The following is a 14,586-nucleotide window of genomic DNA, read 5'->3' on the forward strand; positions in this document are numbered from 1 at the left end:
ACTGGTAGATCATTTATGTAGACAATAAACATCACTGGTGCAAGAACTGAACCCTGTGGTACTCCACTTGTGACATATCTCCAGTCCGATACATTGCCTCTGATCACAGCCCTCATTTTCTATCAGTCAGAAAATTTTTCATCCATGTTAGAAGCGTACCTGTCACTGCTCCAATATTTTCCAGTTTCCAGAACAACCTCTTATGTGGAACTCTGTCGAAAGCCTTTTTTAGGTCCAGATAGATGCAGTCAACCCAACCATCTCTTTCCTGTAATATCTCTGTTGCTCGATCATAGAAACTGAGTAAATTCGATACACAGGATCTTCCAGATCGAAAACCATACTGTCTGTCTGATATTATATAATTTCTCTCCAGGTGTTCTACCCATTTAGTTTTAATTATTTTTTCCAATATTTTGACTATTACACTTGTCAATGATACCGGTCTATAATTAAGTGGGTCTTCCCTGCTTCCACTTTTATAGATTGGAACTATGTTAGCCTTTTTCCAAACATCAGCTACAACTCCTGTATACAAGGATGCCTGAAAAATCAGTTGAAGAGGAATGCTGAGCTCAGGTGCACATTCTCTCAGAACCCATGGTGAAACTCCATCTGGACCAACTGCCTTGTTCTTATTTAGCTCCTTGAGTATTTTTTCCACTTCGTCTCTGGACACCTCTATGTGCTCTACGTTGTTCTTTGTAATTCTTATTGTATCTGGTTCCCTGAAGATTTCATTTTGTGCAAACACACTTTGGAACTTTTCGTTTAATGTTTCACACATTTCCTTTTCATTTTCCGTGAATCTATTTCCCATTTTCAACCTCTGAATATTATCCTTTACCTGCAATTTGTTGTTTATGAATTTATAGAACAGACCTGGTTCTGTTTTGCATTTGTCTGCAATCCTTTTTTCAAAATTTCTTTCTGCCTCTCTCCTCACTGCCGTGTAGTTGTTTCTCGCATCTTTGTATCGCTGGTATGTTTGGGGGTTCGGCCTCTTCCTGTATTGATTCCATTTTTGTGTCTTTTGGTCTCTGGCCCTCTCGCACTTTCTGTTGAACCAAACCTATTTCCTAGTTCTGCTTCTCTGTTTTGGTAAAAAAAATGTATGCCTTTATCATATATTTCACAAAACCTGACATACATCTCGTTCACTTCCTTGCCTAGCAACAAGTCTGTCCAATTATACTCACTAAAAAAATTTCTAAGGTTGCCATAATGTCCTCTCCTAAAGTCAGGTTTTTCATTTGCATCGACCGTCATATTTTCTTCCAGATGCATTGCATACTTTATTCCCAAAAAGACATGGTCACTTTTACCCAAGGGAGGAAGGTACTGAATGTCAAATATTTCTTCCTCCTTCCTGGTAAATATCAAATCTAGCATGGAGGGGACGTCCCCTTCCCTCATCCTCGTAGCTTGTTTAACATGTTGATACAAGAATGTTTCCAGGATGAGGTCTGCAGATTTACAGGTCCCGAAATCTTATGTTTTAGCTTCACATGCTTCCCAGTCTATGGATTTCAAGTTGAAGTAGCCGACTATCAACAGTCGTGAACTATCGTTATCCGCTCTCGCTATGATCTCTCTCATTATTGTTATAAGACCTTCTCGTTTACTATCTAGCTCCTCCTTTGACCATGTGCTGCTTAACGGTGGACTATATGCATTTATGATCATTAGTTTATCATCCTCATGGCAGATCTCTAGTGCTATTATGTCAACTTCTTGTGGATTGGCAGTCACTATTTCGTTCACCTTTAGGTGTTCTTTCACCAGCACAGCAACGCCACCGCCTTTCCTGATTTTTTTGTCCCGTCTCCAAATTGAGTAGCCCCTTGGGAATATGACTTCATTTAAAATAGCATCTTCAAGTTTTGTCTCCGTGAGTGCAACAATGTCTGGTGTCTGCAGCTGTATTATATCACTTAACTCCAGTATCTTCAATCTTACTCCATCTATGTTGGTGTATGCAATCTTGAGGAAGTTCCCCTTCTTCTTATTTTTCACTCCCTCTTTCTCTAAGTGTTGCAGGTGTAGTGACAGGTGTGTACTGGTGTTGCAGGTGTAGTGACAGGTGTGTACTGGTGTTGCAGGTGTAGTGACAGGTGTGTACTGGTGTTGCAGGTGTAGTGACAGGTGTGTACTAGTGTTGTAGGTATAGTGACAGGTGTGTACTGGTGTTCCAGGTGTAGTGACAGGTGTGTACTAGTGTTGTAGGTGTAGTGACAGGTGTGTACTGGTGTTGCAGGTGTGTACTAGTGTTGTAGGTGTAGTGACAGGTGTGTACTGGTGTTGCAGGTGTAGAGACAGGTGTGTACTAGTGTTGCAGGTGTAGTGACAGGTGTGTACTAGTGTTGCAGGTGTATTGACAGGTGTGTACTGGTGTTGCAGGCGTACTTCCAGCGTGTGTTATCAGCCCGGACCAGGAGGCAGGCGGAGGTGCTGTCCTACGCGGGCTCTGTGGGCTGCTTCCTGATAGCGGTGCCAGCCTGCATCATTGGTGCCATCGCTAAGGCCACCGGTCAGTTGCCACTCCTTCCATCATCATGCCTTCCTTCACCATGATACTCTCAACCTCCATCATGTTAATATCTGACCTCATCATGATAATATATAGCTACATCATGTTAATATAGCTCTGTCATGATAATATATAGCTCCATCATGTTAATATAGCTCCGTCATGTTAATATCTGACCTCATCATGATAATATATAGCTACATCATGTTAATATAGCTCCGTCATGATAATATATAGCTACATCATGTTAATATAGCTCCGTCATGATAATATATAGCTCCATCATGATAATATATAGCTCCATCATGATAATATATAGCTCCATCATGTTAATATATAGCTCCATCATGATAATATATAGCTCCATCATGTTAATATAGTTCCATCATGAAAATATATAGCTCCATCATGATAATATATAGCTCCATCATGTTAATATATAGCTCCATCATGTTAATATATAGCTCCATCATATTAGTATATAGCTCCATCATGTTAGTATATAGCTCCATCATGGTAATATATAGCTCCATCATGTTAATATATAGCTCCATCATGTTAATATATAGCTCCATCATGTTAGTATATAGCTCCATCATATTAGTATATAGCTCCATCATGTTAGTATATAGCTCCATCATGTTAATATATAGCTCCATCATGTTAATATATAGCTCCATCATGTTAATATATAGCTCCATCATGTTAGTATATAGCTCCATCATATTAGTATATAGCTCCATCATGTTAGTATATAGCTCCATCATGTTAATATATAGACCGATCATGTTAATATGTACCTCAGTCATGATAATATCTACCTTCATCATGAAAGTATCTTCCTTCATCATTATAGTATCTACCTTCATCATTATAGTATCTACCTTTATCATTATAGTATCTACCTTCATAATTATAGTATGTACCTTCATCCTGCTAATATCTACCTTCATCATGATAATATCTACCTTCATCATTATAGTATCTACCTTCATCATTATAGTATCTGCCTTCATCATGATAATATCTACCTTCATCATCATTGTATCTACCTTCATCAAGATAGTATCTGCCATCATCATAATAATATCTACCTTCATCATCATAGTATCTACCTTCATCATCATAGTATCTACCTTCATCATGATAGTATCTGCCTTCATCATAATAATATCTACCTTCATCATTATAGTACCTACCTTCATCATGATAGTATCTGCCTTCATCATCATAGTATCTACCTTCATCATCATAGTATCTACCTTCATCATGATAGTATCTGCCTTCATCATAATAATATCTACCTTCATCATTATAGTATCTACCTTCATCATGATAGTATCTGCCTTCATCATAATAATATCTACCTTCATCATCATAGTATCTACCTTCATCATCATAGTATCTACCTTCATCATGATAGTATCTGCCTTCATCATAATAATATCTACCTTCATCATTATAGTATCTACCTTCATCATGATAGTATCTGCCTTCATCATAATAATATCTACCTTCATCATCATAGTATCTACCTTCATCATCATAGTATCTACCTTCATCATGATAGTAACTGCCTTCATCATGATAATATCTACCTTTATCATGCTAATATCTACCTTCATGGTGATGATATTAACATTCATCATATACACAACATCACGCATCACGTTTGAACATCACCACAGCAAACATACTTATGGTATGTGCACTCAGCCTAAAGTTAAAACTTCCCTAAATACTGCTCAAAAACCTTCACATATTGACAACAAAACACTCAGAACTCTCCCTCAGACAAGACATTAACCGTGCCACACCGCTGCCCAGGCTCGGCGTCGAGAACATGTACACCTTAAGCGAGCTACAATTAGCCTTAACCCGCCTACCTCTTGGCAAGGCACCTGGAGAGGATGGCATTCCCTATGAACTTATCAAATGTCTTCCATCGACTGCACATATAGCGCTCTTCTAAACTATTACAACCTATGCTGGACTCACGGAAATATTCCCTCACATGGCAGACCAGTATTATTCTTCCTTTCCTTAAACCAGGAAAAGACCCATCTTAACCTGCGTCATGCCGGCCTATATCCTTACTATCATGCCTCAGTAAAGTCATGGAAAGGCTAGTACATACTCGCCTCCAATTGTACCTTGAGTATAATAATATTATAACGTCACTCAAAGCTGGATTTCCGCCGCACTGTTCCACAGTTGATCAAATACTCTGCCTTGAACATGAAATCCGCACCTCTCTCAGAAGCAGTAAATTTTGTATTGTTCTCTACCTAGACCTTAAAGGAGCTTTTGATAACATTCCTCACACTTGCCTCTTGGCAAAGCTTGCACCTTTAGGCGTACAGGGAAGATTACTTCTATGGCTACAGTCCTATCTTACGAACAGGACCGCCAAAGTCTATATACAAGGCAGGTTTTCAGACAACATTATTATTCGAACGGGTGTCCACCAAGGCTCCATACTAATCCCAACCCTTTTTGCTGCATTCTTAGCCGATTTACCTAACACTCATCCCGTCCACCTCTCGGCATACACGACGACTTAAGATTGTATTATTCAGACACTGCCCTACCTACTACAGTCTCAACAATGCAAACAGCACTTGACCACCTCAGTGCTTGGACACAACAACGGGGCCTCCAAGTTAGTACTACTAAAACCTGTTATCAGATCTTCACTAACAAAAGACTTGTTCATCTACCCACCCTCACAATACACAACACTCCCATCGAGAACATAAATACCTCGGCATGCACTTCGACTCGCCCTCACTTACCTGGTCAGCACACATTCAACACCTTAAACAGGCGACACAACCCCGACTCACCATACTTAAAGCCCTCACTGGGACCACCTGGGGAGCACACCAAAAATTTTGTTCCGTTTCTATACAACCAACATTCGTGGCCAACTACACTATTGGTGCCAGACATATGCGTCGGTTGCACCTACTAACCTACAGAGCCTTGAGGGCATTCAAAACAATGCCATGCGATTACACACTGAAATCACAATTGCGTGATGTATCAAATGAACAAATCCACAAGGGAGGGGGGGGGGGGAGTTGTGTAAAACCCTGGTTTGTGCCTCGGAGAGGCTGCAGGATCCAGTAAGTTCAGTAAAACTTCGGTTTCAACTCCTTTTGACCATGTCGTAGCTCAGTCGATTAAGGCAGGGTCTGGGATGCTCTCGGACGCAGGTTCGAATCCTCGTCACGGCCCTTGTGGATTTGTTCAATGCCATGCGACTTATATGTGGCGCTAACCTTCCCGGTTTGGTGCCTTCTTTTGATAATTACTTATATGCGGCACAATGCGTTCCACCCCTATCCTCAGCCTTCACGGGGGAAACGGGCCTCACAAGCCTAGCCACCAGACGAGACATAATGTGTGCCAACTATCTGTCACTCTGTACCACTGCTCACCAGACACACTCATACAGATAAAAAAATACCCAACTGTCCCCCCCCCCACTTCCCCACCAATCACTCACAACCTTTCCTCACACGTACTACAAATAACCTCAATTTAGACCTTACTTTATTCTGAAACTCAACTTACTGCCCCCCCCCCTCCTTACTCCATCTTGGCTTTATACAACTCCTAAAACACTAATACAACTGGAAGACAACATTCCAAAGTCTGCACCAAACTCACCCATAGCCTCAGTCTTTGTCTCAACAATGACAAATTGTTGCCCAAATGCCACAGCGACTTACGCTGATGGATCTCTCATCCTCATGAACAACACCCTCGGTCACTAGCGCTGTGGAGATCCCACAATACCATCTCAGGCAGGGACGGCCGTTACCAAACCATCTATCTATTTTCGCAGCTGAATTATATGCCTTATATCAGGCTCTTCAAGTAATCACAACATTACCAGTTGGGATATATACAATCTGTAGTGACTCCAAGAGTGCGATTCAAGCACTAATGTACTCTTCCACAACGTGCAAAGTGTTTGTCCACCCGTGCCTTCAACTTCTCTGTGAACATTGATTGAATGGGTATGACGGTCCCAGCACATTGTGGTATACTTCATAATGAACTTGTAGACCAACTGGCCATAGTGATGCACAACACGCCTCACATTACCCGTCATCCAATTCCTCATGTTGCACGTAAAGAAGCCTTCAAAAATACCATCACCCAAGATTTTTTACAAAATTGAGAACGTCATGCTCACCTTGGCCCTATGGGCCCATAAAAAAAGAAATTAGAAACATGGAAACATGTCATATATATAAAAACAGAGAAATTGATGTAACGATGACCAGATTAAGGCTGATACACACCAAACTGGCAGCACACAGCTCTAAATATAGAATAACCAATGAACTTTGCATCCACTGTCAGGTGCCTGAAACAATCGAACACTATCTCCTTCACTATTTCCGACATCATAGTGCCAGAGTAAATTTCAAACAAGTATTTATCGCACTTAAAATACCCTTTACCATCGAGCACATATTAGGAGGAGGTGACCACTCGTTACAGGAAAACTACCAAATAGTCAAAGCACTGGCTAAATATCTCCAGTCGACCAACAAATTGGGCCACATCTGACCTGTGCCACCTGGCACCACCAGCGGCTGAACACAGTAAACAACTGCCTCGCCGGTAAGGAGGGGGGGTGGAGGGTAGACAGAAACGCACAGTACAGAAAAAGCACAATTAACAATAAAAGTATGAATATAAAAACAAACAAAAAAAGTCATATGAAAACCTCAAAACAGCACAGAAGACAAACAGAAGCATCAGGATCCGGCAAACTACGTTAACAAACAAGAGAAAAAACACCAAACCCGCGAACGGGTCCAGAAAGTCTAATGCTTGTCCGGAAATTGACTCTGAGGATATTTCCACCAGTACTCAATCCTCAACGCCTTGTCCTCCTCAGACGCAGAGCGACGGGGGCGTCCACATAACACCGGACTGGACCGCACTGGGCCCACCTCCACTGGAGCCGGCAGCATGGGGACCCCCTGGCACAGGGCCCTTCGTCACGGAGTCTTGCTTCATGGCGTGTTTTTTCAGTACGAGAACTAAATCTCGGCTCTCACCAGTGATCACAGCAGGGGCAACAACCCCCCACTCCAGGGAACCTGCACACGAAATGGAGGGAAATAACTTTGTAACGCTCTACTAACATGGGTTCAGAGAGGGTAAATTGTCCCTCACAGGTTTAATAGAATTCTATGACCAGGCAACAAAAATTAGGCAGGAAAGAGAAGGGTGGGCTGACTGCATTTTCCTGGACTGCCAGAAAGCCTTTGACACAGTACCCCATAAAAGGCTGTTAAAAAAGTTGGAGCAACAGGCAGGAGTAAAAGGGAAGGGGCTCCAGCGGATAAGGGAGTACTTAAGCAACAGGAAACAGCGAGTAACGGTAAGAGGGGAGACATCAGAGTGGTGAGAGGTCACCAGCAGAGTCCCACAGGGCTCAGTACTTGGACCCATCCTGTTTCTAATATATGTAAACCATCTTCCGGAGGGTATAGACTCGTTCCTCTAAATGTTTGCTGATGATGCAAAAATTATGAGAATAATCAAGACGGATGAAGATAGACAGAGACAACAGGATGACCTGGACAAACAGGAGGAATGGTCTAGAAAATGGCTGCTAAAGTTCAACTCAGGAAAGTGTAAAGTAATGAAATTAGGCGAAGGGAGCAGGAGGCTGAACACAAGGTACCATCTGGGAGGTGAAATCCTGCAAGAGTTAAATAGAGAGAAAGATCTGGGGGTTGATATCACACCGAACCTGTCCCCAGAGGCCCACATCAAAAGGATATCATCAGCGGCATATTCTAGACTGGCCAACTTAAGAACTGCCTTTAGAAACTTGTGTAAGGAATCGTTCAGGACTTTGTATACCACTTATGTCAGACCAATCCTGGAGTATGCAGCTCCAGCCTGGAGTCCATACCTAGTTAAACACGACAAAGTTGGAGAAGATTCAGCGGTATGCCACCAGGCTTGTCCCGGAACTGAGAGGAGTGAACTACGAGGAGAGGCTAAAGGAGCTGAAACTCACGTCCCTGGAAAACAGAAGAGTAAGGGGACACATGATAACCACTTACAAAATTCTCAGGGGAATTAACAGAGTGGACAAAGACAAACTCTTCAGCGCGGGTGGGACACGAACAAGGGAACACAGGTGCAAACTTAGTTCCCAGATGAGACACAGAGACGTTAGAAAGATTTTTTTCAGTGTCAGAGTAGATAATAAATGGAATGCACTAGGCAGTGATGTGGTAGAGGCTGACTCCATACACAGTTTCGAAAGTAGATATGATAGAGCCCAGTAGGCTCATGAATCTGTACACCAATTGATTAACAGTTGAGAGGCAGGACCAAAGAGACAAAGCTCAACCCCCGCAAGCACAATTAGGTGAGTACACGGGGGCACAGAGGCGCACAGAGGCGTAAGCAAGGAGTTCCCCACACCAGCCTCGGCACCGCTACAGGGACATCTACCCCCACCACGGCCAGACAACTGAATGGTACTTCGAAGCGGCTACAGTTTGTTACTGTGGTGATGTGTCCCTACTCCACTCTGATCGTATTGACCCTGACTACTATGTTAAGTACCCAAAATTGTCTACCAACATGCGGGAGGCACTCAAGAAGACTGAGACGTCGACCCAGAAGAGCCAGCCAACGCCTCTGCCACCAGCCACTGCACCAGCACTCGACCCTTCAGACTCCTCGTCCGACGAGGAGGTCTCTGTGGGAACACCATCTCCTACACCAAAGGTTGCCTACAGTTCTATGGATTTCTTACTACATACCAGACCTTCAAACCCGACCAATAGCGCCGCCATGTTGACAAGAAACATGACTACCACCGTTAAGAAGATCAAGAAGAACGATGCTCGAGCCAGGAAGAAAAAAGATTGAAGTCAGAAGAATGAAGAACCAAGAATGAAGACCCACAAGACACACCTCTCAACTCTAGCCAGCTGTTTGCGAACCAAGCCCGTGTGTGACAACTGCGTGCATTAACTGAACACACCGCGGCCTGGTCGACAACCGGGCCGCGGGGACGCTAAGCCCCGGAAGCACCTCAAGGTAACTAACCGCTCAACTGAACAGTAATAGATAAAAGTTCTAATCCACGGTGGATGGGCCACCGATCTGTTCTTCCTTCAGCCGTCTCGTCTCCCGTTCCTAGCTCAAGTTTTCTGCATCCTCGCCCAATTCTTCAGTCCCCTGGTCACCAGCTCTATGAGCCTCGTCAAGTGCTTACTGTAACTGGCTAGCCTTAAACATTCCCACCTTACACACACACACACACACACACACACTAGAGCTGGTCTCCAGGCGTCAGTCTACCAGTCTTCAGTCAGTCAGTCTTTGAGTCTCGCCAGAAGGATTCGTGCTGAACCTTCACCAACAAATGACCTCGTGTTACACTTATTGCAGAATATGCGCTCACTTCGCGGTAGTGGGTTTCACACTACATCGTCGCGCAGAGTGACATGTGAGGTGTATGCGGGGGAAGTTGACGCATCACTTGGTCACCAGTCTCAGCGGCGTGACGATTCTGGACGAATCTGGTGCGGGCTGGGCTCTGAATCACACGTGGTTCGGCTGCACAGTTTGCTCGTGGCTCACTTACACGGGTTGAGACGCGGGTGACTTACATAATCCCGAGTAAAGACTATAATGGCGACTAAATGTTTCATCTGTACGAGTTACTCCAAAGCACTTCACCTACTTCTGCACTCTCAGTTATTCCAGACAATATTCATTCCTTTTTGTAGCCGACATTTACTATACCAATGACTTAGATAAATCACGATGAAAGGCATCTTACACAGCGTGTTCCATCTCGCTATACCACAGCGATTTCTTCGTTACAGTCAGTTTCACTTGATTTCTTTTATGTAGTTATACCGTGTGCCATTTGTAGGTTATTTACAGCGAATTAGTAGTAACTTGACATACCATAAGGACTTAGTACAATGTGGCCTAGCTACTGGCCTTTGACTACTGATGAACACGGCTGGCTGTGTCCTAGGCTGGGAATAACTTGGGTGGTGTGAAGTACTGACGCACTATCCAGCTCACAACCTTTGTCTCTCGAGTCTAACCAATCAGAGAATCGTTGTCACCACGGCATGTGTACACTAACCTTCTCATAGGCCGCCAGAGGTCACATAGGTAGAGGACGTTAAAGAAGCTATGCACTGGTTACCTGGGCCTCTTGTCTGTGGCCAGACTGCCAATGTCCTGAGGGCAAAAGTTGGCCAAAGTAGCTTCTAATGTCAGCGGGTGGATGCTAGCTCCTAAACTAGTGACTGTTACAAATCCACAAAGGCAGTGACGAGGATTCGAACCTACGTTCTTTCGTTCATTTGATGCATCACGCTATTGTGATATCTGTGTGTAGTGAGTGTTAGTGCGTCCTGTGCCTCCGCGCGGTAAACATGCCTGGTAGTATAGTCATGCTGCGTGAACTACGGGCTCTCAGCACACACTGAACATATTAGCTTTCAGTACAATTCTATGGTAGAGAGCATATTTCATTTACTTTTTATGTATACAAGAGTTCATGCATTCTCATAAAGCCACCAGCAAGCATAGCGCTTCGGGCAGGTCCTTAATCCTAATTTTCCTCGGAAAACGACCCCGCCAAATCGTTTAGCAAACAGGTACCCATTCATTGCTGGGTGAACAGAGGCTACAGTTAAAGATTGGTGCCCGGTCAATCCTCCCCGGCCAGGATACGATATCAGGCCAAAGCACTCGCGAAGCGCCGGGCGAGTGTCTTACCACTGCGTCACGGACTCTGCACACCACATGTACATATGGTGTGCACTATGAACACTATGGTTAGCGTCTCGACTCCTGTCCACACGCAACAGCTCTGCAACATGAAAGCAGTGGGAACTGATAGAGCATTCACTCACACTCCTCATCAGCCTCACTGCTCCCTATCTCCTAATTTGCTCTCAGCTTATTTCTGTTCTTTAGATCTTTTCTAAAGATCTAACTTTTACACACACATTTTACTGCCATCTTTATTGCCCACCCACCTGCCTCCATAACCCTTCCTCCCTCCATCTCTCCTTCTCTCCTTACTCTACAACACCCCAGAGACCATACAACACCCCAGAGACCATACTCTACAACACCCCAGAGACCATACAACACCCCAGAGACCATACTCTACAACACCCCAGAGACCATACAACACCCCAAAGACCATACTCTACAACACCCCAGAGACCATACAACACCCCAGAGACCCTACAACACCCCAGAGACCATACTCTACAACACCCCTGAGACCATACAACACCCCAGAGACCATACTCTACAACACCCCAGAGACCATACAACACCCCAGAGACCATACTCTACAACAACCCAGAGACCATACAACACCTCAGAGACCATACTCTACAACACCCCAGAGACCATACAACACCCCAGAGACCCTACAACACCCCAGAGACCATACTCTACAACACCCCAGAGACCATACAACACCCCAGAGACCATACTCTACAACACCCCAGAGACCATACAACACCCCAGAGACCATAATCTACAACACCCCAGAGACCACACAACACCCCAAAGACCATACTCTACAACACCCCAGAGACCATACAACACCCCAGAGACCCTACAACACCCCAGAGACCATACTCTACAACACCCCAGAGACCATACAACACCCCAGAGACCCTACAACACACACCCCAGAGACCATACTCTACAACACCCCAGAGACCATACAACACCCCAGAGACCATACTCTACAACACCCCAGAGACCCTACAACACCCCAGAGTCCATACAACACCCCAGAGATCCTACAACACCCCAGAGACCATACAACACCCCAGAGACCATACTCTACAACAACCCAGAGACCCTACAACACCCCAGAGACCATACAACACCCCAGAGACCCTACAACATCTCAGAGACCATACAACATCCCAGAGACCATACTCTACAACACCCCAGAGACCATACAACACCCCAGAGACCATACTCTACAACACCCCAGAGACTATACAACACCCCAGAGACCATACTCTACAACACCCCAGAGACCATACAACACCCCAGAGACCATACTCTACAACACCCCAGAGACCATACTCTACAACACCCCAGAGACCATACAACACCCCAGAGACCATACAACACCCCAGAAACCATACTCTACAACACCCCAGATACCATACAACACCCCAGAGACCATACTCTACAACACCCCAGAGACCATACAACACCCCAGAGAACGTACTCTACAACACCCCCAGAGACCATACTCTACAACACCCTAGAGACCAAACTCTGCAATACCCCAGAGACTCTATTCTTAAACACCCCAGAGACCCTACTCTGAAACACCCCGGAGACTATACTCTACAACACCCCAGAGACCGTACTCTAAAACACCCCGGAGACCATACAACATCCCAGAGATCCTACAACACCCCAGAGACCATACTCTACAACACCCCAGAGACCCTACAACACCCCAGAGACCATACAACACCCCAGAGATCATATTCTACATCACCCCAGAGACCCTACAACACCCCAGAGACCCTACAACACCCCAGAGACCCTATAACCCACCAGGGACCATACAACACCCCTGAGACCCTACAACACCCCAGAGACCCTACAACGCCCCAGAGACCCTACAACCCCCCAGAGTCCATACAACACCCCAGAGACCCTACAACACCCCAGAGACCCTAAAACATCCCAGAGAACATACTCTACAACACCCCGAGACTCTACAACACCCCAGAGACCATACTCTACAACACCCCAGAGACCCTACAACACCCCAGAAATCCTACAACACCCCAGAGATCCTACAACCTCCCAGAGACCATACAACACCCCTAGATACCCTACAACACCCCAGAGACCCTACAACCCCCCAGAGTCCATACAACACCCCAGAGACCCTACAACACCCTAGAGACCCTACAACACCCCAGAGACCCTACAACACCCCAGAGACCATATAACACCCCAGAGACCATACAACACCCTAGAGAACCTAGAACACCCCAGAGACCATTCAACACCCCAGAGACCATACAACACTCCAGAGACCATACAACACCCCAGAGACCCTACAACACCCCAGAGACCATACAACACCCCAGAGATCCTACAACACCCCAGAGACCATACAACACCCCAGAGACCATACAACACCCCAGAGACCCTACAACATCCTAGAGACCATACAACACCCCAGAGACCCTACAACACCCCAAAGACCATACAACACCCCAGAGACCCTATAACCCCCTGAGACCATACAACACCCCAGTGACTCTACAACACCCCAGACACCCTACAACCCCCTATAGACACTACAATCCCCCAGAGACCATACAACACCCCAGAGACCCTACAACACCCCAGAGACCCTACAACATCCTGAGACCATACTCTACAACACCGCAGAGACTCTACAACACCCTAGAGACCATACTCAACAACAACCCAGAGACCCTACAACACCCCAGAGACCCTACAACACCCCAGAGACCCTACAACACCCCAGAGACCCTACAAGCTCCCAGAGACCATAAAACACCCACAGAGACCCAACAACACCCCAGAGACCCCACAACACCCTAGAGACCCTACAACACCTCAGAGACCATACAACACCCCAGAGACCCTCTAACATCTCAGAGACCATACAACACCCCAGAGACCCTAGAACACACTAGAGACCTTACAACACCCCAGAGACCATACAACACCCCAGAGACTCTACAACACCCCAGAGACCCTACAACACCCCAGAGACCTTAAAACACCCCAGAGACCATACTCTACAACACCCCAGAGATCATACTCTACAACACCCCAGAGATCATACATTACAACACCCTAGAGATCATACTCTACAACACCCCAGAGATCATAGTCAACAACACCCCAGAGATCATACTCTACAACACCCCAGAGATCATACTATACAACACCCCAGAGTTCATACTATGCAACCCCCAGAGACCCTACTCTAC

The 14,586-nt window shown here is 45.2% G+C and overlaps 1 protein-coding gene across 1 annotated transcript in view; it reads left to right on the forward strand.

Annotated features, from left to right (window-relative positions):
* The window catches only part of LOC123761449 (high-affinity choline transporter 1-like), a 1,078,813-nt gene that overhangs the window by 790,096 nt on the left and 274,131 nt on the right, over window positions 1–14,586 (forward strand). Inside the window, exon 9 of the mRNA XM_069313981.1 lies at window positions 2,401–2,530. Coding sequence (XP_069170082.1) covers window positions 2,401–2,530 — 130 coding nt within the window. The remainder of the gene's footprint in view (window positions 1–2,400; window positions 2,531–14,586) is intronic.

This window comes from Procambarus clarkii, chromosome 7 (genome assembly GCF_040958095.1).
Source record: "Procambarus clarkii isolate CNS0578487 chromosome 7, FALCON_Pclarkii_2.0, whole genome shotgun sequence".
Classification (NCBI taxonomy): Eukaryota; Metazoa; Arthropoda; class Malacostraca; order Decapoda; family Cambaridae; genus Procambarus; species Procambarus clarkii.